General features: G+C 42.8%; 1 protein-coding gene across 1 annotated transcript in view; it reads left to right on the top strand.

Moving 5' to 3' along the window:
* Nucleotides 1-19,404, top strand: part of LOC132578375 (centrosome-associated protein CEP250-like) — an 83,213-nt gene that overhangs the window by 22,385 nt on the left and 41,424 nt on the right. Inside the window, exons 11-16 of the mRNA XM_060248332.1 lie at nt 230-349; nt 4,381-4,470; nt 6,277-6,396; nt 8,285-8,389; nt 10,136-10,245; nt 19,222-19,384. Coding sequence (XP_060104315.1) covers nt 230-349; nt 4,381-4,470; nt 6,277-6,396; nt 8,285-8,389; nt 10,136-10,245; nt 19,222-19,384 — 708 coding nt within the window. The remainder of the gene's footprint in view (nt 1-229; nt 350-4,380; nt 4,471-6,276; nt 6,397-8,284; nt 8,390-10,135; nt 10,246-19,221; nt 19,385-19,404) is intronic.

Genomic DNA, 19,404 nt, shown 5'->3' with positions numbered 1-19,404 from the left:
CCTGAGCTAAAACAAAAATGTGTGATGCACTTAGGGCATCGGAGTGATGCATAGTGTTTCTGGCTTTTTAACCTATAAACTGCCCCTCAGCAGGAGGAGGGCTATGACTGCTAACACAGGCACTGTTCAATAGGAGTTACTCCCTAGTTAAGTGCATATAGGACTGCAACCTTGATGATCAAATGTATTTATGATTGTAATGAAAAATTTGAAATGACCATTTATTCAGAGGCGGAATTAAATGAACAATCTGAGAAGAAAAGACTGTTGCAAGAGAGATTAGAATCAAATCTGAAGAATCTTCAGCAAGCACAAATACTTGCAACTACGCAGCCAGAAAGTATGGACGGTAAGAATGGTGCCTTAAGTTTTTATTAAATAGGAACACTGAATTGCAATTTTACAAGGTGTTGGTCATTACCTTTAAAGCCCTATATGGCCTAGGACCTGCCTACCTTAGGGACCGTCTCTCCCCACACGTTCCCCAGAGAGTACTACGATCGGGTTCACAAAACCTATTAGTAATCCCCGGGCCAAAGGAGGCCCGTCTAAAATCTACCAGGGATCGGGCCTTCTCGGTAACGGCGCCTTACTGGTGGAACCAGCTGCTGGAAGAGGTGCGGGCCCTGCGGGACCTAGGGCAGTTCCACAGGGCCTGTAAGACAGCCCTCTTCCGGCAGGTCTATAACATCTAACTGACAATGAGAATTATCTTCTGGATGGAACTAAAAATGCATTTATAGACCGCTGGTTTTTATTCTTACTTTTAAGTCTTATTAATTATGGTTTTAATTTTATTATGTAAATGTTTTTAAGCTGAATCTATGTGAATTATAATGTTGTAAGCCGCCCTGAGCCACTTCGGTGGGAAGGGCGGGATATAAGTCTAAATATAAAATAAAATAAAAATAAATAATGAATTAATTGTGTGAGTCCAGTCAGCCGATCTGACTTGCATCATGAAAACTGCCTTCCCAGGGCTCTGCCTGTCATCTATCTTAGTTCACTTTGGCTCAAGCAATTCCCTGCACTTAGGGCATCGGAGTGATGCATAGTGTTTCTAGCTTTTTAACCTATAAACTGGAGTCAGGTGGGCAGGGTCCCGCCCACGACTGATCCGGGCCCTGCACAGCTGGCACTGCGCATAGCGTGGATCCTCCATAAGTTGGAAATGTTTCCAGACTTCGGAGGTGAACGGATGCCCAAACTGACTGGCAGCTTGGGTGTCCGGAGCCACCTCCTTTGAGGTGCTTGGGGCAGACACATCGTGTCTTGGGGTGGCAGAAGGGGCTGGCCGCCGGGGGGAAGTGGGCGGAGATGGAGGCACCTCGTGTGTCTCCATCTCTTCCCCCTCCACCCCATGCGGCCTGCACTCCTGGTCATCCCCTGAAGGACTGCTGGTGCCTGAAAAAACCAAAGAAGGGGGCTGGTCCTCCTCAACCAGCTTCTCCTCCAGCTCCTGCACGACACTCTGCACCCTCCTTGGGGTGATCGCTTTGGACAGAAAACTCTCCCCAAAGCTCATCTCCAAGGAAGGCTGCTCTTGCTGCCCCTCCTCCGGCTGTTGAGGCCAAGCGACATCAGCTGGAGAAGAGACTGCCCGAGCAGCAGACCCCTGCTCAGTGCCAGCATCTACTGGCACCTCTGCTGAGGGCACCCCAGCAGCAGCCTCGATGAAGGGCCCAAGGTGGGCCTTCTTCTTCGTCACACTCCGGCCAGAGGTTGGAGTGCTAGAAGGCGGCTGTGGAATGGCCCCACGCACAGGTTGGGGGGAGACCTGGGTGCTCCCCCTCCCTTCCACCTCTCTAGTCTTCTCCTTGGCCTTGCCATCAGGGCCCCTCTTCTGCTGCCTGTCACTCATGTCACCCTTGGCCAGTCTCACACAACCTGAACTGAGAGTGGGGTTTTTTACAAACCTAACTCACTGCACTGTACCCTGAACCAACAGGTGCCCTGACTTCTTTTTAAGAACCCTCCCACCAAAACTTGTTTGTTTTGGTCCCTATCCTGTCCCTCTTTTGGTTGGGGTAGTAGTAGTCTGGTAAAGTTTAGGAGACTAGGCAATCCTGCCTCTACCTGACTACAAGGCTACCTTGAGATGAAGGCAATTATTGTTATATCCTCCTAGTTAAACTTCTCCTAACTAGATCCTGGGACAAACCTGATTTCCTTGCAAACTAGAAATCAGGTGTCCCCTATAACTTGAGAGAAGCTGTGGTTTACCCTATGGAAATCTAAGGATGCACCAGCTTTCAGTCGCTGAAAGCAAGATGCACTGCAACCCTAGTCTCTTTAAAAGGGAGCCTGATGTGGCCTAGTAGTCACGCTGCCTTTTATGAGAAACCTAAAATCTTTTTAAATCACCCCTATCTGGCCTACTTGAATTTTGAAAGGAGATAAAGCCCTAAACTGGATTAATTTTTTTTTAAATTTCAAAAAACACAATCCCTAAAACACCCTTATTAGTGGGGCAGCCTATTTAGTGGCTCTAGCCAAACCGAAAGCATACTCAGACTCCAAAAATAACTCTATAAAAACATGACCCAGAAAGTGACCCAGCCCACACACACCCTCACCAACCCCCACACCAACCAGAGTTAATTTAAAAAAACCAAAACGTGACAGAAAGAAACTTAACTTTTAACCCACTCACCCCCCCCCCCAAAAAAAACCCCCAGCACAATCAGAAAAGGCCAAGCAACTCAACTGTTAAAAAAGTGGCCTTTTCACCAATAAACCTCAGGCCAAATCACTCAACAACACCCCCCCCCCCCCAAAAAAAAAAAAAAACACAGAACCAGGAAAAGGGACAACAGGAGAAGGCCAAGAAACTCAGCTGTTAAAAGTGGCCTTTTCACCAATAAGAAACCTCAGGCCAAATCAGTCAACAACACCCCCCCCCTAAAACCAGAACCAGGAAAAGGGGGACAACAGGACAGGAGGATGCAAAACCTGCAGCAATAGAGAATAGATCCAAACAGAAGGCCAACACAAACTCAACTGTTAAAAAAGTGTCTTTTTAAACAATGATAATTAGGCCAAATAGCACCCCCACCCCAAGAACCAGAACCAGAAGAGAAAAGTCAGCAGCACAACCCAGCAGCAACAAATCAAACACAGAATTCTTTTAAAACAGTAAAAAACCTTAACTTTTAACAATACAGGAACTTTCCCAACCCCTCTCCCCCCCCAAAAAAAACCCCTTTCACCCTAACCCCAAGAAATCCAAGCCACCCAAATCAGGAAGTAAAAGGACACTGCACTTTTAAAAGTCCTCTCTCTAAAGTAAGATAGATATGGGCAAATTGGCAAAAAAACCCCACCCAAGGCCCCCTCCCCCAGCAGAACCCCCTAACCTCAAATAAGCTACCCACCACCCAAATCTGGATAAGTAAAGGGACTCTGAGTCTTAAAAAGTCCTTTTACCAACTAAAATAAAAACAAGAACCCCAAGACTGTCTTACCTTAGAAGTCTTCTCTACTCCAGGCAAGTCTGGTAAGGCTGAGAGAGAGCAGCAGCAGCTGAGGCCAAGGGCCAGCACAGCACAATCTCTCTCTCACACCAACACACACCAACACAGCAGCAATGGAGGAGTCCAGCCAGGCAGACTCCTTAAAAAGGTTCTCTGGCCCTACAGAGAGCAGTTTCAAAAAATAGCACTGCTCTGTGATTGGCCAGACAACAGTGCTTACTTAGATACTCAAGTAAGCAAAAGATCAAAAGAACAACAATGTTGCTGATGGCTGGGGGATCAGGTACACAACAGCCCTGCAAAGCATGCATTTTCAATGCATTTTGCAAATGCATGCTTTGGATTGGCTGCTGGGGCTCCTCTTCCCCCTCCCCCCCTCCCTGATCCCAGGGAGGCTATGGGAGAGGCGGGAAAAGGCTACCAAAGGCGGGAAAATAGGCAAGCAGCTCCCCTGAGGCTGCAGAAGCCCCTTTCTCGCCTTTTCCATTGACTTCGGTATACTTCCGAATATCTATACGGAAGTATACGGGGAGCCATACTCGGCTCCCACATAATGGGCCTCAATTGGATTTGGCTGTATGTGATTCTGAATACAGCCGAATCAGGGGTGATTCGGTGGTTGATTTGGTTTGGCCGAACCGAATGCACACCCCTAATGGTGTCCAGAGCTAGTTTGTTTTGCTCTCCCTGCATCACTCCGGCTCCACACAACCCATGGAACAGTTTGTAAAGTTGATTAGCATATACATGGGGTGGTGTGCTGAATGTTCAATAGAAAATATAAAAATACTAAGTACTGTTACTGGGAATTACAAGATGCTGTCACTTATCTGTTTCAAAATTATGTTGATTGTAGTTATTTCAAAATATATTACTGCTATGAGGTGACTTGGCATTGTTTTTGTAGAGCTTAAGCTACGTGAGCTAATTGAGGAAAGAAAGCATTTGACTACAGAACTAGACACTGCTGAGCACGTTATACGAGGAATACAACGTGGTGAGTACAAAATATATGAGCTTGATTTTAAAGTGGCACCTTTTCTGCATATTGTGGTAATATTTTGGCCTAATTAAAATGAGCGACATGTTTGATAAAAATGAGATAGATCCAAGGTATTCTGTATGTTCCATACCTAATAAAAATGAATTCATCTGACATGATTATTCACCTGACAATGTTAACTTTTTTCTTAGCTTCAAAATAAGAATTCGTGTAACATAGAAGGTTACTGTATTAGCCCCCTAGCCCTTATACAAGAGAGTTTAAACTAGGGATGAGTACAAACTGGGAAAACATGGTTTGGTTTGTGGTTTATGGTGTGCTTGGTTCACAAACCGTAGACGATCATGAGCTTTTCAGGTCGAAATGAACCAGTTCAGTTTGGTTTGTGATGTGGTAGAATGTGCCCCCCCACATACTAGAGACACCACACTCACTAGGGTTCTTCAGCTGACTCTCCTCTATGTGCTCTCCAAGTTTGTTGAGGTTTGGGTTTAAGGGATCTGAGTTATGGCCTCCCCAAAGAATGTGCCCCCTTCCTCCATGGTCTCCAATGGACTAAGGTTAAACCAGAGAATATCTCAGTAAAAGCTGATGGTGGGGCATTTTTGCAAACCAAGCAGGACTATTGCAATATATTAGTGCCCAGCAGAGGGACGTACTTTAAAGGAATAACATAATTGCCCATTGGATACAGTTGGAGAGACTTGAAGGCCTATTGGAGACAATGGGAGCCAAGAATGTCAATTGGCATGCATGGGCTCCATTGAAATACATTACAGCACAAAGTATTTGCAATGCAAATTTGGAGTCGATTTTCAATTAATGTCTCTAGGCTAAGATAAACTGCTCTGGGACTGGAATAACAGATCCCAGAATGGAAAGCCAGTCCCCAGAAATAGAATTAGTGCTCTGGGACTGGAATGACAATTTCCAGAATGGAATAACAGCCCCTGGGAGTAGCAGAAATGTTCTGTGACTGGCATAACATGCCCCTCCCCATTACAATGATAGCCCCTGGGTGTTCTAGGATGCAAATGGCAGCGTCTGGGAGTACCAAAAATTGTCCTGGGACTGGAATGATAGGAATGATAGGGGCTGGAATGAAATGTTTGGCAGCACCTGGAAGTGTTTTGGGAGTGGAATGACACCCCCCCCCCATTAGAATGACACTCCTTGGGAATAGCAGAAATGTCCTCCTGGGACTGGGAAGCAGGGGGAGGTTGACCTACTGGAAGGCTAGGCCCAAGTGGAAATGTCTCGCAGGTGGGAGAACATCCTTTTGCTATGGATACTAGTGGGAGTGTCCATAGCCAGATGATAGGAACACTGATGAACGTTGCTTTGAAAACCATGAACCAGCTCAAATTCATCACAAAATTTAATTTGTGAGCTAGTTTGTGCCCATCCCTAATTTAAGCATGGCCTCCTGTTTGCTACTAATTAAGAGATGCAAGATATTGGCTCTCCGCCCCCCCCCCCCATCAGAACATTCACTGAAGGTGTCAGAGAGGCCCTGAAACATAGCCTTGCAGTTCTCTATGTGGCTCTAAGGAACCCATATTTTCTAGATTTTAGCCCTAAATCATTGTAGCAGGTTTTTGTGATACTGTCAGTTACCTGAGGACTTTACTTTTCAGAATGAATAACCTTTGTTCTATTTTCATGTAATTATAGATAGAATATATTCACTCTCTCTTTTTAAAGAATGTTTAAGTATCTTTCTTCATTTTATGTGACTCCATTATTGTGAGGATATTTGAAAATATTTCTCAAGAAATTCTAAACATTTCTATTTAATAGGAAAGGAATTAAATGAATTGTCTCAGAAAAAGCAACTTTTATTGAAGAATTTGGAATCAAATTTGAAAGATCTAGAAGAAGCTCAGGCTTTTGCAGATGCTGAACCAGGCAGCATTGCTGGTATGTACATAGTATTTCTCAGCTCTTTTCTGCATGTCATTGTTGTTGTTGGTTCTGGCCCCGTACTGCTTTGGTTTATCCATGCATTTTGTGCCTAGTTTTCACTTTTCCCCTTTGGATTTTTTCTGGCTTTTTTGAGGCTACTTTTACCCTTAAATTTTTCAGGAAGCTGATTTTGAGTCAGCTTTTTCCTAGCATTTAATGTATCCATTGGTTTTTCTTGTCCTGCCACCTTCAGTCTACTTTTCAATTACTAGACTGTCATAATTGTTAAACCACTTCCTCTCTCCCTGGGCCTTAAGTTGGGTGATTTCAGGGTTTTTTTAAAAGGCCCTAAAATATCAGTATATCGCTGCAGTGTTAATGATAGATTAAGTAGTATCTCTGAATTCCCAGCTTTATTTCCCCCCGTTAAAAAGTAAATTCCTAGAACTTTCCCTTTCTGAAATATGCTGTTTTCCTTATATCTTCACGAGGGATGGAGATAGAGACAGATGAAAGCTAGAAATCCAGAGAACCTACTTAAACTATCATTACAGTACTACAACAGTATATCGTTATTTTTGGGGCCAACCAATTATGACACCAATGAAAGCACCTTCCTTGAAAATCCTCATTATTTAAGCCACGTGTAGAAGAAAATAAACTGATGCCACAATTGCAAAAATGCACAGGGAGAGTAGATGTGCAGAATAACTTTGCCCAAACCAATTCCAGTGCTTTTGGGTTGACTCTGAAGAAAATCAAGCATGTGGGAGAGGTCTCAGGCTATCATCTTAAACATAATGATTATTACAGATAGGTGGCTATGTTAGTCTGAAGCAATAAAATAAAACAGAAGCCCTGTAGCACCTAAAGACTATCAAAATTTATGGCAGGATAAGCTTTTATGTGTCAGAGATTACTTCATTAGATGTATCTGATAAAGGAAGCTTTGAATCATAAAAGTTTAGGGCTTTTGTTAGGGCTTTGCTTCACCAGATTTTGATGCAATTTGGCTTCTTAACTACATTCCCCCCCACTTACATACAGTATTGCTTGCTGGTCATTTTTCTCTTGTCTCCCCGCCTCCCAGTTTTTCCTTATGTTTTTTCACACTACTACAAAGCTGGTCTGAAAAAAATATACAGAAAAGCTCAAATTCAAACCAGAAGGCAACAAGAGACAACAAATATTATTTGTTAAAGTAAAGGTAGTCCCCTGTGCAAGCACCAGTCGTTTTCGACTCTGGGGTGAAGTTGCTTTCATAACGTTTTCACAGCAGACTTTTTATGGGGTGGTTTGCCATTGCCTTCCCCAGTCATCTACACTTTTCCCCCAGCAAGCTGGGTACTAATTTTACCGACATTGGAAGGATGGAAGGCTGAGTCAACCTGGAGCTGGCTACCTGAACCAGCTTCCGCTGGAATTGAACTCAGGTCGTGAGCAGAGGGTTCCAACTGCAGTACTGCAGCTTTACCACTCTGCGCCACGGAGCTCTTCCATTGTTTGTTAGGAAAGGGGAAAAATGGTACAGTTAAGAAGCTGAGCCAGATCAAAAACCTAGTCAGAAAAGCCCATATCTTTAAGGTGTCATTGGACGCTTGTTGCATCTTAAACATATGCACTTATAATTTTGATCTTTGTGTTTCCATCAAGTTTATGGTCAAGTCAAAGCAGCCTTTCCATGTCTGTAGAAGAATTTTTTTCTTTAGCACCTAAATAAGTTCAGTCTACTAGGCATAGTGTATGCTGCATGTACCATTCACGAACACATTATATAAACTCTAAGTATGCCCTATAATGTTTAGATGGTATTCTATACCTATTACAAAGCTGTTTTGAAATGTAGTTATTTCAGAGAATATTAACATTTTGTTATGAAGTTACCTGAAATAATATATTTTAGAGCACAAACTACAGGAATTAACTGAACAAAGAAGGCATTTGGCTGCAGATCTTGATGCAACCTTGCATCACATAGAAGAACTACACCATCAAGATGAAGCCCCTGGTATGTGCAAGACAAATTGCCTTAACTTTAAAGATTACTAATCTGCCTATTGCTGAGATGTTATATTTGAAGTGTTTAATGTGTGTGAGAAATGTGCTATAGATTTCTAAACCATTTATTCTCAGACTTTATTGTAAATTAAATTGTTCATTTGCCAATGGTTTCTTGTCTGCAAGTAGAGGAACTGACTGGCCTTGAGTGAGACAGGATGCTGGACTGGATGGACCACCAGTCTGATCCATTAGGGTTCATCATATGTTCTTATGTTCATGATCCACAAACAGATTCCTACAAAAAGAGGGAGAGAGAGTGAATTTAGGCTTCTGCCTCCTTCTCTTTGGAAGCCTTGACTGATTTTAATTCTGTTTTTTGTATAAAACAAAAGATATTGAAAAGTATCAGAGAGGACCTTAGTTTGGCCTGGTAGTTTTCTGTGCTTACTATGGGATGCCATTCATTATAGGTCCCATTCATAGATTATCAGAGTTGATCTCTGTTATATTGTCAGTTATGTATTGTCAATGACCTGCAAGTTAACTCTGCTACGTTTCCAGAAGGATTTGAATTAATTCCTTTCTCTTTTCTCAACAATTGTGATGTGTGGAAGAAATTAATCTTCTTCGTGGTCTCTGTGCAGTCCCACACATGGGGTTATCCACCAGGATTGAACCCGACCTCGGAGAATTCAAAGCAATCTTGGAGCGTTAATTTTGGTGCACACTTCCTTTTGTCCCGGGGAGGAGGCATCCGTTGCGCATGCCTAGACGAGAGGGAGGCGCTTCACCCACCCAGTTTTTGTCTTTACCGCCGCCCGGGATACACCTACCTCGCTGAGTCTCCTCTATTCATCACAATCTTCATCCTTTTCCTGTACTATTTCCTCACCGTTTTCCTCACCGTTCGTCCTTTTCTTCAACTCACTGGTATCGTAAAAAAAAATTCTTACTATCCCTCTCTTCTCCTTCGGCCTTCAGCCTTCGTCCCTCTCCTTCTCCTCCCCCCCTCTCTTCCCCGGGCGGATGGAAGGAAAAGACAAAATCACTTTTAAAAAGTGTGTTCGGTGTTCTACCGATGGACATTCTTTATGCCTTTTCTGTCTGGGTGAGGCTCATCGTACCGACACTTGCCTGCATTACAGCCAGTTTGGGAAGCAAGCGAGAAAAAACCGCGTGGCTAGACTCAGAAGTCACTTGTTAGAGTCCTCCCTGCGCCCTACTATGTCCCATACTTTGGGATCCCAAACATTTGAAGAAGTTCTGACGATTCTAGGAAGAGACATCGCACAGAATCGACTTCTAAAGACCCTTCGACTTCGACATCACCAAAAACTAAGTCTAAGACAAGCCATAGACCCTCGGATTCGAAGTCTCCAACAATGACTTCTGCATAGCACCCGACTATCGACACCACGACCTCGGTATACACACCACCGACTCCATTGGAAGCCTCGGCGCCCATCGATACCGTACCTCTTGAGGTCGTACACATTCATTCTCGGTCCCCTTCAGTTCATGGATCTTTACCAGACAAGATCCTCGACACCAAATCTCCAGATTCCATCAGAAGTCAGCGCGCAAACATTCTCGGCGCACATTCATTCTGGGAGGTCTCGATGCCTACTAAACAACAGGTAGTGACACCCGCATCTCCATTCCTAAGGGAACACTAGACACCGAGAGAGGCATCCACTCGAGTTCGAGCCGAGAAATCTCGAAGCCGTCTCAGGGAACGCTATTATTATTATAGCCCATCAAGGTCCAGGTCACCATCTCCTCGCAGGTACCGAAGATATTACAGATCATCAGTATCGATACCGTGAAGACCTTCGATACCGTGAATACTCTCGGTACCGTGAGGTATTTTACCATCCTCGGTACCGTGAAACTCCTTCACATCGAGAGCAGGCATACTGTGAGGATCGTCCTCGGTACCATGAAAGTCCCTATTGCCACCCTAACACTATACTATGGTGTCGAAGCCACTGTCTCCAACCAGATCGACCTCAGTGTGTTCAGTCTCTCCTAAACGACCGGAACAGCCTCCTCTGCTGACCAAACAAACTGCTACAATAACTAAGCCTCTTGAGACACCCATCGAAACCCAAGAAGAGTCTGAAGCTGAGCAGTCTGACTCATCTCACTCCACAGCCTCAGCTCCTCCTTCACCGGCATCTGACATTATCAAACCTGCTGACCTTTCACTCTCAGAGGGTTCCAAATGCTATCTGGATCTGTTATCTAATATGGCAAATTCTGTTAACATTGAGCTGACTACTGATGCACCTAGAGTTTCGGATGTAGTCCACGATTTAGTGCACGTAGACCTGCCAGCAGGCTCCTTTCTTCCGATGCTTCCAGTTCACCTGGAAACCTTGAAAGAGGATTGGGACAAACCCGCTTCAGTGCCACCCACATCGAAACGAGTTTGAATCCCTTTACAAAATTCATGTTCCTGAATCTAAATTTCTTTTCAATCATCTGGCTCCAAATTCCATGATAGTGCATTCGTCCTCAAAATCGAAACAAACAAGACACCCAGTCCCACCTGAAAAGGAAGGAAAGAAATTGGATATTCTAGGAAGAAAGATCTATTCTCTCACCACCGCCACAAAAATCCACAATTATATGGCCTATTTTTTGGCATATGCTTTCAACCTGACCTCCCAACTTAACACCTTGGTTCCTTCCTTACCGGATGCAGCACAGAAGTAGGCTTCGCACCTCCTTCAGGAACTTACTAGGGTCAGCAAGCAGCAAATTAACACAGTGCGTCATGCTGTGGCATGTTCATCTAGGACTATGGCCTCATCGATTGCCCTACGCCGGCATGCATGGCTTAGGTCCTCGTCACTGCAGCCTGACATCAAATTCAAAATAGAGGACTTACCTTTTTACGGACAGGGCCTCTTTAATGCCACCACGGATGACATTTTTTTTTAAATAAATATTTTTATGTTTTATTGACTTTAGTACAATTGGCCATTACAGCATATGGATGTTGAAATTACAAATAACCCTCGCCCCCCCCCCCAACCCTCCCCATCTTCTTTTAGTCTTTTCCCCTTAGCCAAGGGCACAGAGTCCTGATCTTCCACTGAATGTCCTTCCTTGCTTCTCCTGAGATCCACTCTAAATAAGGGTTCCATCTGGTCTCGATTTCCTTGACTTTATCTTCCCACGTGGAATCCTTGTTGATTGTTGCCACGATGTCAGACTGTATGTAATCAAACAAATAGCTGTGCCAGCTTTCTATTGACCATTTACTTTTATCTTTCCACCCCAAGGCGATGACCGCCTTCCCCGCTAGTATCATTGCCTTGACAAGGTTTTGCATGGGTCTACTTAGTGCCGGACTTCCTATTATGCTTAACAACATCATATTAAAGCCAATGGTTAATGGTACATTGCAGACTTTTCTAATAAATTGAATAATTTCCCCCCAAAAGGGTTTTACCTCTTCACACTCCCACCACATATGTGCAAACCAACCCTTAAATTGTTTGCAATGCCAGCACTTGGAGCTCACTCCTGGGAATATATTGGCTATTTGTGCGGGAGTTTTGTACCATTTTGTGAAAAATTTATATTCCAGTTCTTTAAATTTGGTTACTTTAATCCTTTCTAGACCATCCAAGATTTTCCCAGCCAACCCCTCTGTTAACTGACCTTCATGACTCCAAATCTTTTGTAAATGTACTATTATTTTATCTTTATTTGAAATCATTTTTCTGTATAATAACCCCACTAGACCCTTCCTTTGTTTGGCCATTACCTTATATATCTCTTCCATTGGAGTGTCTAACCAAAGCTCTCCCTTTTCACTGATCATCTTAACTCTCTTATGCAAGCCTGCTATGTTTAACCAGTATTGATTACCTAAATCTTCTATAATTTCCTGTAAGGGTTTTAGCTTACCACCCCTAAACATATCGTCCACTCTAAAATAGCCTTTGTTTTTAAGCCTTTCCCACCATTTTATAGCATGCACCTCCTTAACAATAGCTTCTAGGGGACTCCACCTTGAAACCTTCCCTAGCCACTGTGGGTACCATTTCATCCAGGTTTCTAATGCTGCTCTTCCGGGCCCTATAGCTAATTTTAGATCTTTTGTCGACACTGTGGAAAAAAATCCAAATCTTCCAATGCCACTGTTGACCGCATTCTCGAAATTAATCCACTTCTGTACCTTATCCTCACTCAAATCAAGTAACGCTCTTAGTTGGAAGGCCTCATAATATTTACTTAAATTTGGGATTCCCCAACCTAATTCTGATTTAAGGTTGTATAGAATTCTCTTATGAAACCTACTGTTTTTATTATTAAAAATCCACACTTTGATTGCTTTATTCCATTGTTCAATTTGATTTTTCCTCAAACCTAAGGGTAACGTTTGGAACAAATACATTAACTTTGGTATCATGAACATTTTAAGAGATCTTATTCTAGATGATATCCCTAGTATTTTATGATTCCAATTATTCATATCCCTCTCTATTTTCTTCCATATTTTACCATAGTTCTCCTTTATCATTTTGTCCATATTTTTTTGGAGGACTATCCCTAAATATTTTAATCTCTTGGCTCCCATTCCTATATTCGTAATCCTATTTATTTCCTGTTTTTCCTCTCTATTAACATTAAGGTATAGAATTTCTGATTTTGCCATATTCACTCCGAGCCCTGAACACTTTTCAAAATCATCTAAAATTATCTTAATCTCTTTAACTCCGTCTTTTGGGTTAGACATAATTACTATGATATCATCCGCAAATAAATTAATTTTCATTTCTTCAATACCTGACTTATACCCCTCTATTCTCCCGGCATTCCTAATTCGCTCTGCTAGTTGCTCTATAGCTATTATAAATATAAGCGGGGATAGTGGACAGCCTTGTCTTACCCCCCCTTGAATTGGGAACGCTTGTGAGTGGTCAGTGTTGACTCTAACTTTGGCCTTACCTCCGTTGTATATTTCCTGTATAGCGTGTAAGAACCGTTCCTCTAAACCTATCTTCTTTAATATTTGCCACAAGAATTCATGTGAGAGAGTATCAAAGGCTTTATAAACATCCAACTTTAACAGAGCTATTTTTTTCTTTTGGCCATGGTGCAATACATTTAAGATATTTCTAATAGGATGGGCAATAGATCTACCCTCAATAAAACCGTATTGGTCCCCTTTTATGATTGACGGGATAACTCTCTTAAGTCTATTTGCTAAAACCTTAGCAAAAATCTTATAATCTTGATTTAGTAAACTAATGGGCCTATATGAACCTACTTCTTCCGGATCTTTCTGGGGCTTTAATATCAAAATTATTTCTGTTTCCTTCCATGAGTCCGGGGCTTTCTTTCCTTCCAAGACTTCGTTAAAAACTACCTGCAATTCAGGTGCTATAATTTCTACCATTTCTTTATAAAAGTCAGAAGTAAAGCCATCCAGCCCTGGTGATTTACCCTTTTTGAGCACTTTTATTACTTCCTTTATCTCTTGGAGTGTAATCTCAGCACCCAGTGAGGCTTTTGCTTCCTCCTCTATAATTAGCTTAGGTGCGTCCCACACCTCCGTTATATTCTTTTTCATATATAAATTTTTATAGAAGTCTTCAAATGCCTTAGTGATTTCCTTAGAGTTTTGAGTTGTACTATTATTAATTTTAATAGTTCTAATTGATTGTTTTGCCTTTTTAACTTTCAAATAATTAGCTAATCTTTTTGCTGTATTAATGCTATTCCTCTGGAAGTCGTTCTTAACCATTATTTCCTTTTTCCACATTGTTGCCATATCTAGGGCCTCCAACTGTTTTTGAATCTCTTTCATTCTAATCTGTAAACTAGGATTACACTTTCCCACTATTTCTTTTTGTAACTCCTCCAATTCCTTAAGTTTTGTTTGCCTTTTTTTATACCATTCACTTTTTATGTCTTTTTCCTTCCTAACCAAATGGCCCCTTATTACCGCTTTAGCAGCGTCCCACAATATATTAGTTGACACAGTTCCTCTATTTTCCTTAAAATATAATTTTAACTGTGTCATTAAGTATTCCCTATCCTCTTCTTTTGTCATTACCAAGTTGTTATACCTCCAAGGTCTATTTTTTGAGGGAAGATTTAATTCTAATTCAATACTTAGAGGGGCATGGTCAGAAATCAAAATTGGATGGGTCTTGATCTCTTTAACCACCATATTATTTTTTTTCCCCAAAATTATATAATCTAAGCGGGATGCTGTTTTATGTCTACAAGAAATATGTGTCGGGCTGGGTCTCGTGTTGGTGAACTCATGAGCGTCCTTCAAGCCCCAATCTCTTAGGTTAATACTATTGTTCTTAGTTATGTCCATATTTAGATCGCCCACTACAATTAGTTCGCCCTCTGAAAACTGTTGTATCTTCTTAAAAACCAAGTTTAAGAATTTCCTTTGTCTTTTATTTGGTGCATAAACATTTACTATAGTGATTTTTATGGCTTCCAGCTTAAACTTAACTAAGAGGTATCTACATTCCTTATCTACTAATTTTTCCATGTTCTCCACCTTAATATCCTTACGAATCAATGTAGCCACGCCTCTAGCTTTGGAAGACCCTCTTGCTTCTGCTAAAACCTGCCACCTCAGATCTTTTATCAATGGTTTTCTATCATTTATTTTTTTGCCATTTTAATTACTCTGAATCTCTTAAGATTTGATGATAGACCATTCGCATTCAGTGAAAGGACTCTTAAAGATCTATCCATTCTCTTTATATGTAACAGACTTGGGCCCTAATGGCTGAGGGTATTTTTCTATACTTCTTACTGAACCCCCCCCCCCCCCCTATTCCCTTCCCCTGTGGCACAGACAACTTCCTGGATGAAACCATCATCCTGTCTTCCACCTTCCAGGGGGCACGCATCCCGCCCTCCCCTTCAAACTTATAGCTAAATTTAGCTCAAAATATTTTATACTTTCCTTTAGTAGTCCGTCCTTGGCCTTTTCTCTTGTCTACTTGAGCTTCCTTCTCCCGGGTCCACACCGAGCTCCACTGTTTCTTCTTCTTCTTCTTCCTCTCTCGGGTCTCTCGGGTCTCTTAGGTCGTCTGTGGCGATGCCCAGGCGAGTGAGGAGATCTCTTGCTTCTTTAGGGTTGCAGGCCACCAGCCTTTTTTCATCTTTAAAAATAATTATTGAGGAGGGGTACCCCCAAGAGAATTTAATCTTGTTGTCATATAATTTTTGCCCAAAGGGTCTCATTAGCCTTCTCTTTCTGATGGTTTCCTGGCAGAAGTCTTCTCTCACCCAAACTTTCCTTCCTCTAAAAGAAAGGTCTTTCCTTTTTTTCAAAGTCTTGAAAACTGTCTGCTGAGTCTTTTCCCTTGAAAATTTAATTATGACTTCCCTTGGGGCACCCCCATCTTGTCTCCTTTGCAGTCTATGAGCTCTCTCAATATCCTGAGATTGCAGAGTGACTCCTTGCTCACCCATCCAGTCTATAAGGGTTCCTTCCAGGAGCTTATTATTTATTTCCTCTGAAATTCCACCCAGGATCAGATTCGCTCTTCTGTTACGATCAGAGAGCTCTGTAAGTTGCGAATTCAGCTGGAGTATTTTTTGTTTATTAGATAAGGCCAGCTCATTAGCAGAGATTGCAATGTTCCGTGTGTCCTTGAGCTCTGCACTCAACTCTGTAAAAGCGTCCCTCAGTGATTTAATTTCAGATCTCATCTGGTCCTGGGACGACATTATTAAAGTCTGGAAAGCTGATATCTGCTCAGATAATTCTTTAATTGTCTTAGCCATGATGATTATTTTCCGGAGTTACCCGCGACCGCTGAGTAATTAACCAGGGCGTTGCCTCGTTAATTTGATAGTAAAAGTTGTTGTCTTACCCTCTGGGACCCCAGAAAGGAATTCTTATGATCTTCAGACCTTCGTAAGTAAGCTCGTTCTTCAAATAGACTTGCCAAAGAGCTATTTACATTCTTTTGAGCTATTTAAAATTCCAGTTCGAAGGGGAGGACGAGCACACAGCCGGCTTAGTTAACGCATGCGTTCAAACCCCCACGGATGACATTTTGACCACTGTTGACGACAGTAGGAAATGGGCCAAAAGATTGGGAGTTACTCAACCGCAATCCCAGCCTAATCGGCAGAGAACCTGGGAACCATCGTATTACAAACGTTCTCAATCCCCCCGACAAGCTGAATTGTGGAAACATAAGGCTCCTCCGGCAAAACAACCACTTCAGCAGAGAGCATGTCCACAAACCTCAAAAAAGTCAACACCGGCCCCAAAGCAGTCTCTTTGACTTCTTCCCTCTACCTCTCGATCAGCCACAATACCATCCAGACTACGACCATTCTACCCCATATGGGAATTCATAACATCGGATTCATGTGTCTTGGTGATCATCCACAGGGGTTACATTATAGAGTTCAATTCGACTCCAAAATTCCACAGGTTCATATCTACACCCCCCCCTCCTCCTCTACAATCAGAAATCGCCACCTTGCTGGACAAAGGAGCTATAGAACCAGTTCCACCGCAGTTCCATCACACGGGATTCTACTCACGTTATTTTCTGGTCCCAAAGAGAGACGGGGGGGGCTGCGCCCTATACTGGATCTTCGAAAACTCAACCTTCATATTCGCTACAAGAAATTCCGCATGGTCACTCTACAATCTATTCTACCACTCATTCCAGAGCAGGCCTGGATGGTGTCGATAGACCTACAAGATGTCTACTTCCATCTCACCATCAGTCACCATCACAGAAGATTCCTCAGGTTTGCTGTCGGAGATCAGCACTATCAGTTCCGCTCTCTTCCCTTCGGTCTCTCTACAGCACTGAGACTCTTCACGAAATGTATGGCTGTGGTGGCAGCAGTACTCTGGCAACAACAGGTCTCCATTTACCCTTATATAGACGATTGGCTGGTCGTATCCCAAACAAGGGAACAACTTCAGAATGACATTTCATCTACCCTGTCCCTCCTGTCTGCACTAGGTCTTCAGGTCAATCATGCAAAATCCAACCTGAATCCCACTCAGAACATACAATTTATAGGAGCGCGCCTGTCAACGATATCTCACAAGGCCTATCTTCCAGCAGACAGAGTGCAGCATAGCCAATATGATAATAATATGGATTTTGCTCTTCTAGTCTCTTCGAGGTTTTTGCTTTCAGATGGATATATATATATTCACTTCATAGGGGACCACAGCAGTTTGGACAGTTTTCCCAAATTATAGGCACCAGAGAACTTTAACGTAAACCACAGATATTTATTATAACACAAAGACTTAAACTGGGGATATGGGTGATATATACACAGGCTATATTATGTCTCAAGATGTTAACAAGTTGCTCAGTAGTTTAAGGCTTTAAAATATCTTTTTCTTTCTCTTAGGTCTCTCAGGTACACAGTTCCTCTATAACACACTCTCCAACACTAGCAAAGGCTGGCCTCTTGGATGATGTGCCAAGTTTTTCCAGTCGACTGGAGCCTCTACTCCCAGCCCTTCAGACTCTTAGACCCACATCTGTTCCCTCAACCACCTCTCTAGTTCTTAAGAGATGTATATGTGTCTGTGACCGTTCAGGTCTTCACGGTGACTCTTCCTTTTAGTCATACACAGCCCCTTGCTGTTTTTATAGAGCTAACAGTCAGCTTTTCTTCTCACGAAGACTCTCCTTAGCTACTGTCTCAGCTCTCTCAAGGACCAACTCTCTCAGACTCTGACAGGCACTAACTCTCTCCGGCTCTGTCAGGCACTCCCTCAGCCATTAGCTGCCAATCTCACTGAGAGTTCTGAGCACTCTCGCCCCCACCCTCAGGTCACCTGACGCAGGCTCTATGCGTCTTCAGTTTTCTGTTTAACCCATACCTTATCATCACACAGGTCAACGAACTTTACATAACCTGGACATACGTAGGACTCTTGCCTTTTACATTGAAAGGACACGCCAGTTTCGAAAGGACACTAGACTCTTTATAGCATACGCAACCCACAATCAAGGCACTAAAATCTCAACGCAGAGATTTTCTAAATGGATTGTGGCTGCTATTACATTAAGCTATAGACTGGCAAAACAGCCTATACCTGAACATTTATGAGCTCATTCTACTAGAGCCATTGCAACCTCAACAGCCTTCTGTAGGGGTGTTTCGATGGAAGACATTTGTGCCACTGCGGTCTGGTCATCTCTATCTACATTTGCCTCACACTACGGCTTAGACATCCATGCCCAGTGTGACACGTCCTTCGGTACTACGATCCATCTTCGACTGATGTCCCCAGTCGCCTACACTATAAGTACGATATTGCTTCTTATATGCATAACTAACCTTGTCCTTTGGTTACAGATCCAGCACCCGCCTCCGGACAGAATAGCTTGCCAGTAACCCATGTGTGGGACTGCACAGAGACCACGAAGAAGATAAAGAGGTTTCTTACCTGTAACTGATGATCTTCGAGTGGTCATCTGTGCAGTCACACACGCCTGCCCATCCTTCCCCACTGCTGGTTTCTTGTTCCTGAGTTAAAATTTTCCACCTATGCGGTGGTGGGAAGAAACTGGGTGGGTGAAGCGCCTCCCTCTCATCTAGGCATGCACAACAGATGCCTCCTCCCCGGGACGAGAGGAAGTGCGCGCCAAAATTAACGCTCCAAGATTGCTTTGAATTCTCCGAGGTCGGGTTCGATCCTGGCGGATAACCCCATGTGTGTGACTGCACAGATGACCACTCGAAGATCATCAGTTACAGGTAAGAAACCTGTTTTTTCTCTGTTTGTAGAATTAGCAATTTTTCAATATTTCTGTTGTTTGTGTCTGTTATTTTTGTGAAATTTAGAACTATAATTCAAGACACAATTTTAAAACATTTCTGTTTGTAGAAGTGGAATTACAGGAACTATCTGATAAGAAGCAGGTGTTATTGGGAAAACTGGAATCAACGTTGAAAGAACTACAGCAAGCTCAGGCTCTTGCATCTGCTGAACCAGGAGGTGCCAGTGGTACGTATGCCATGCTGACA

The sequence above is a fragment of the Heteronotia binoei genome, chromosome 10 (assembly GCF_032191835.1).
Source record: "Heteronotia binoei isolate CCM8104 ecotype False Entrance Well chromosome 10, APGP_CSIRO_Hbin_v1, whole genome shotgun sequence".
Classification (NCBI taxonomy): Eukaryota; Metazoa; Chordata; class Lepidosauria; order Squamata; family Gekkonidae; genus Heteronotia; species Heteronotia binoei.
Note: the sequence above shows the minus strand (reverse complement) of the source record. Positions and strands in the feature narration are given on the sequence as shown.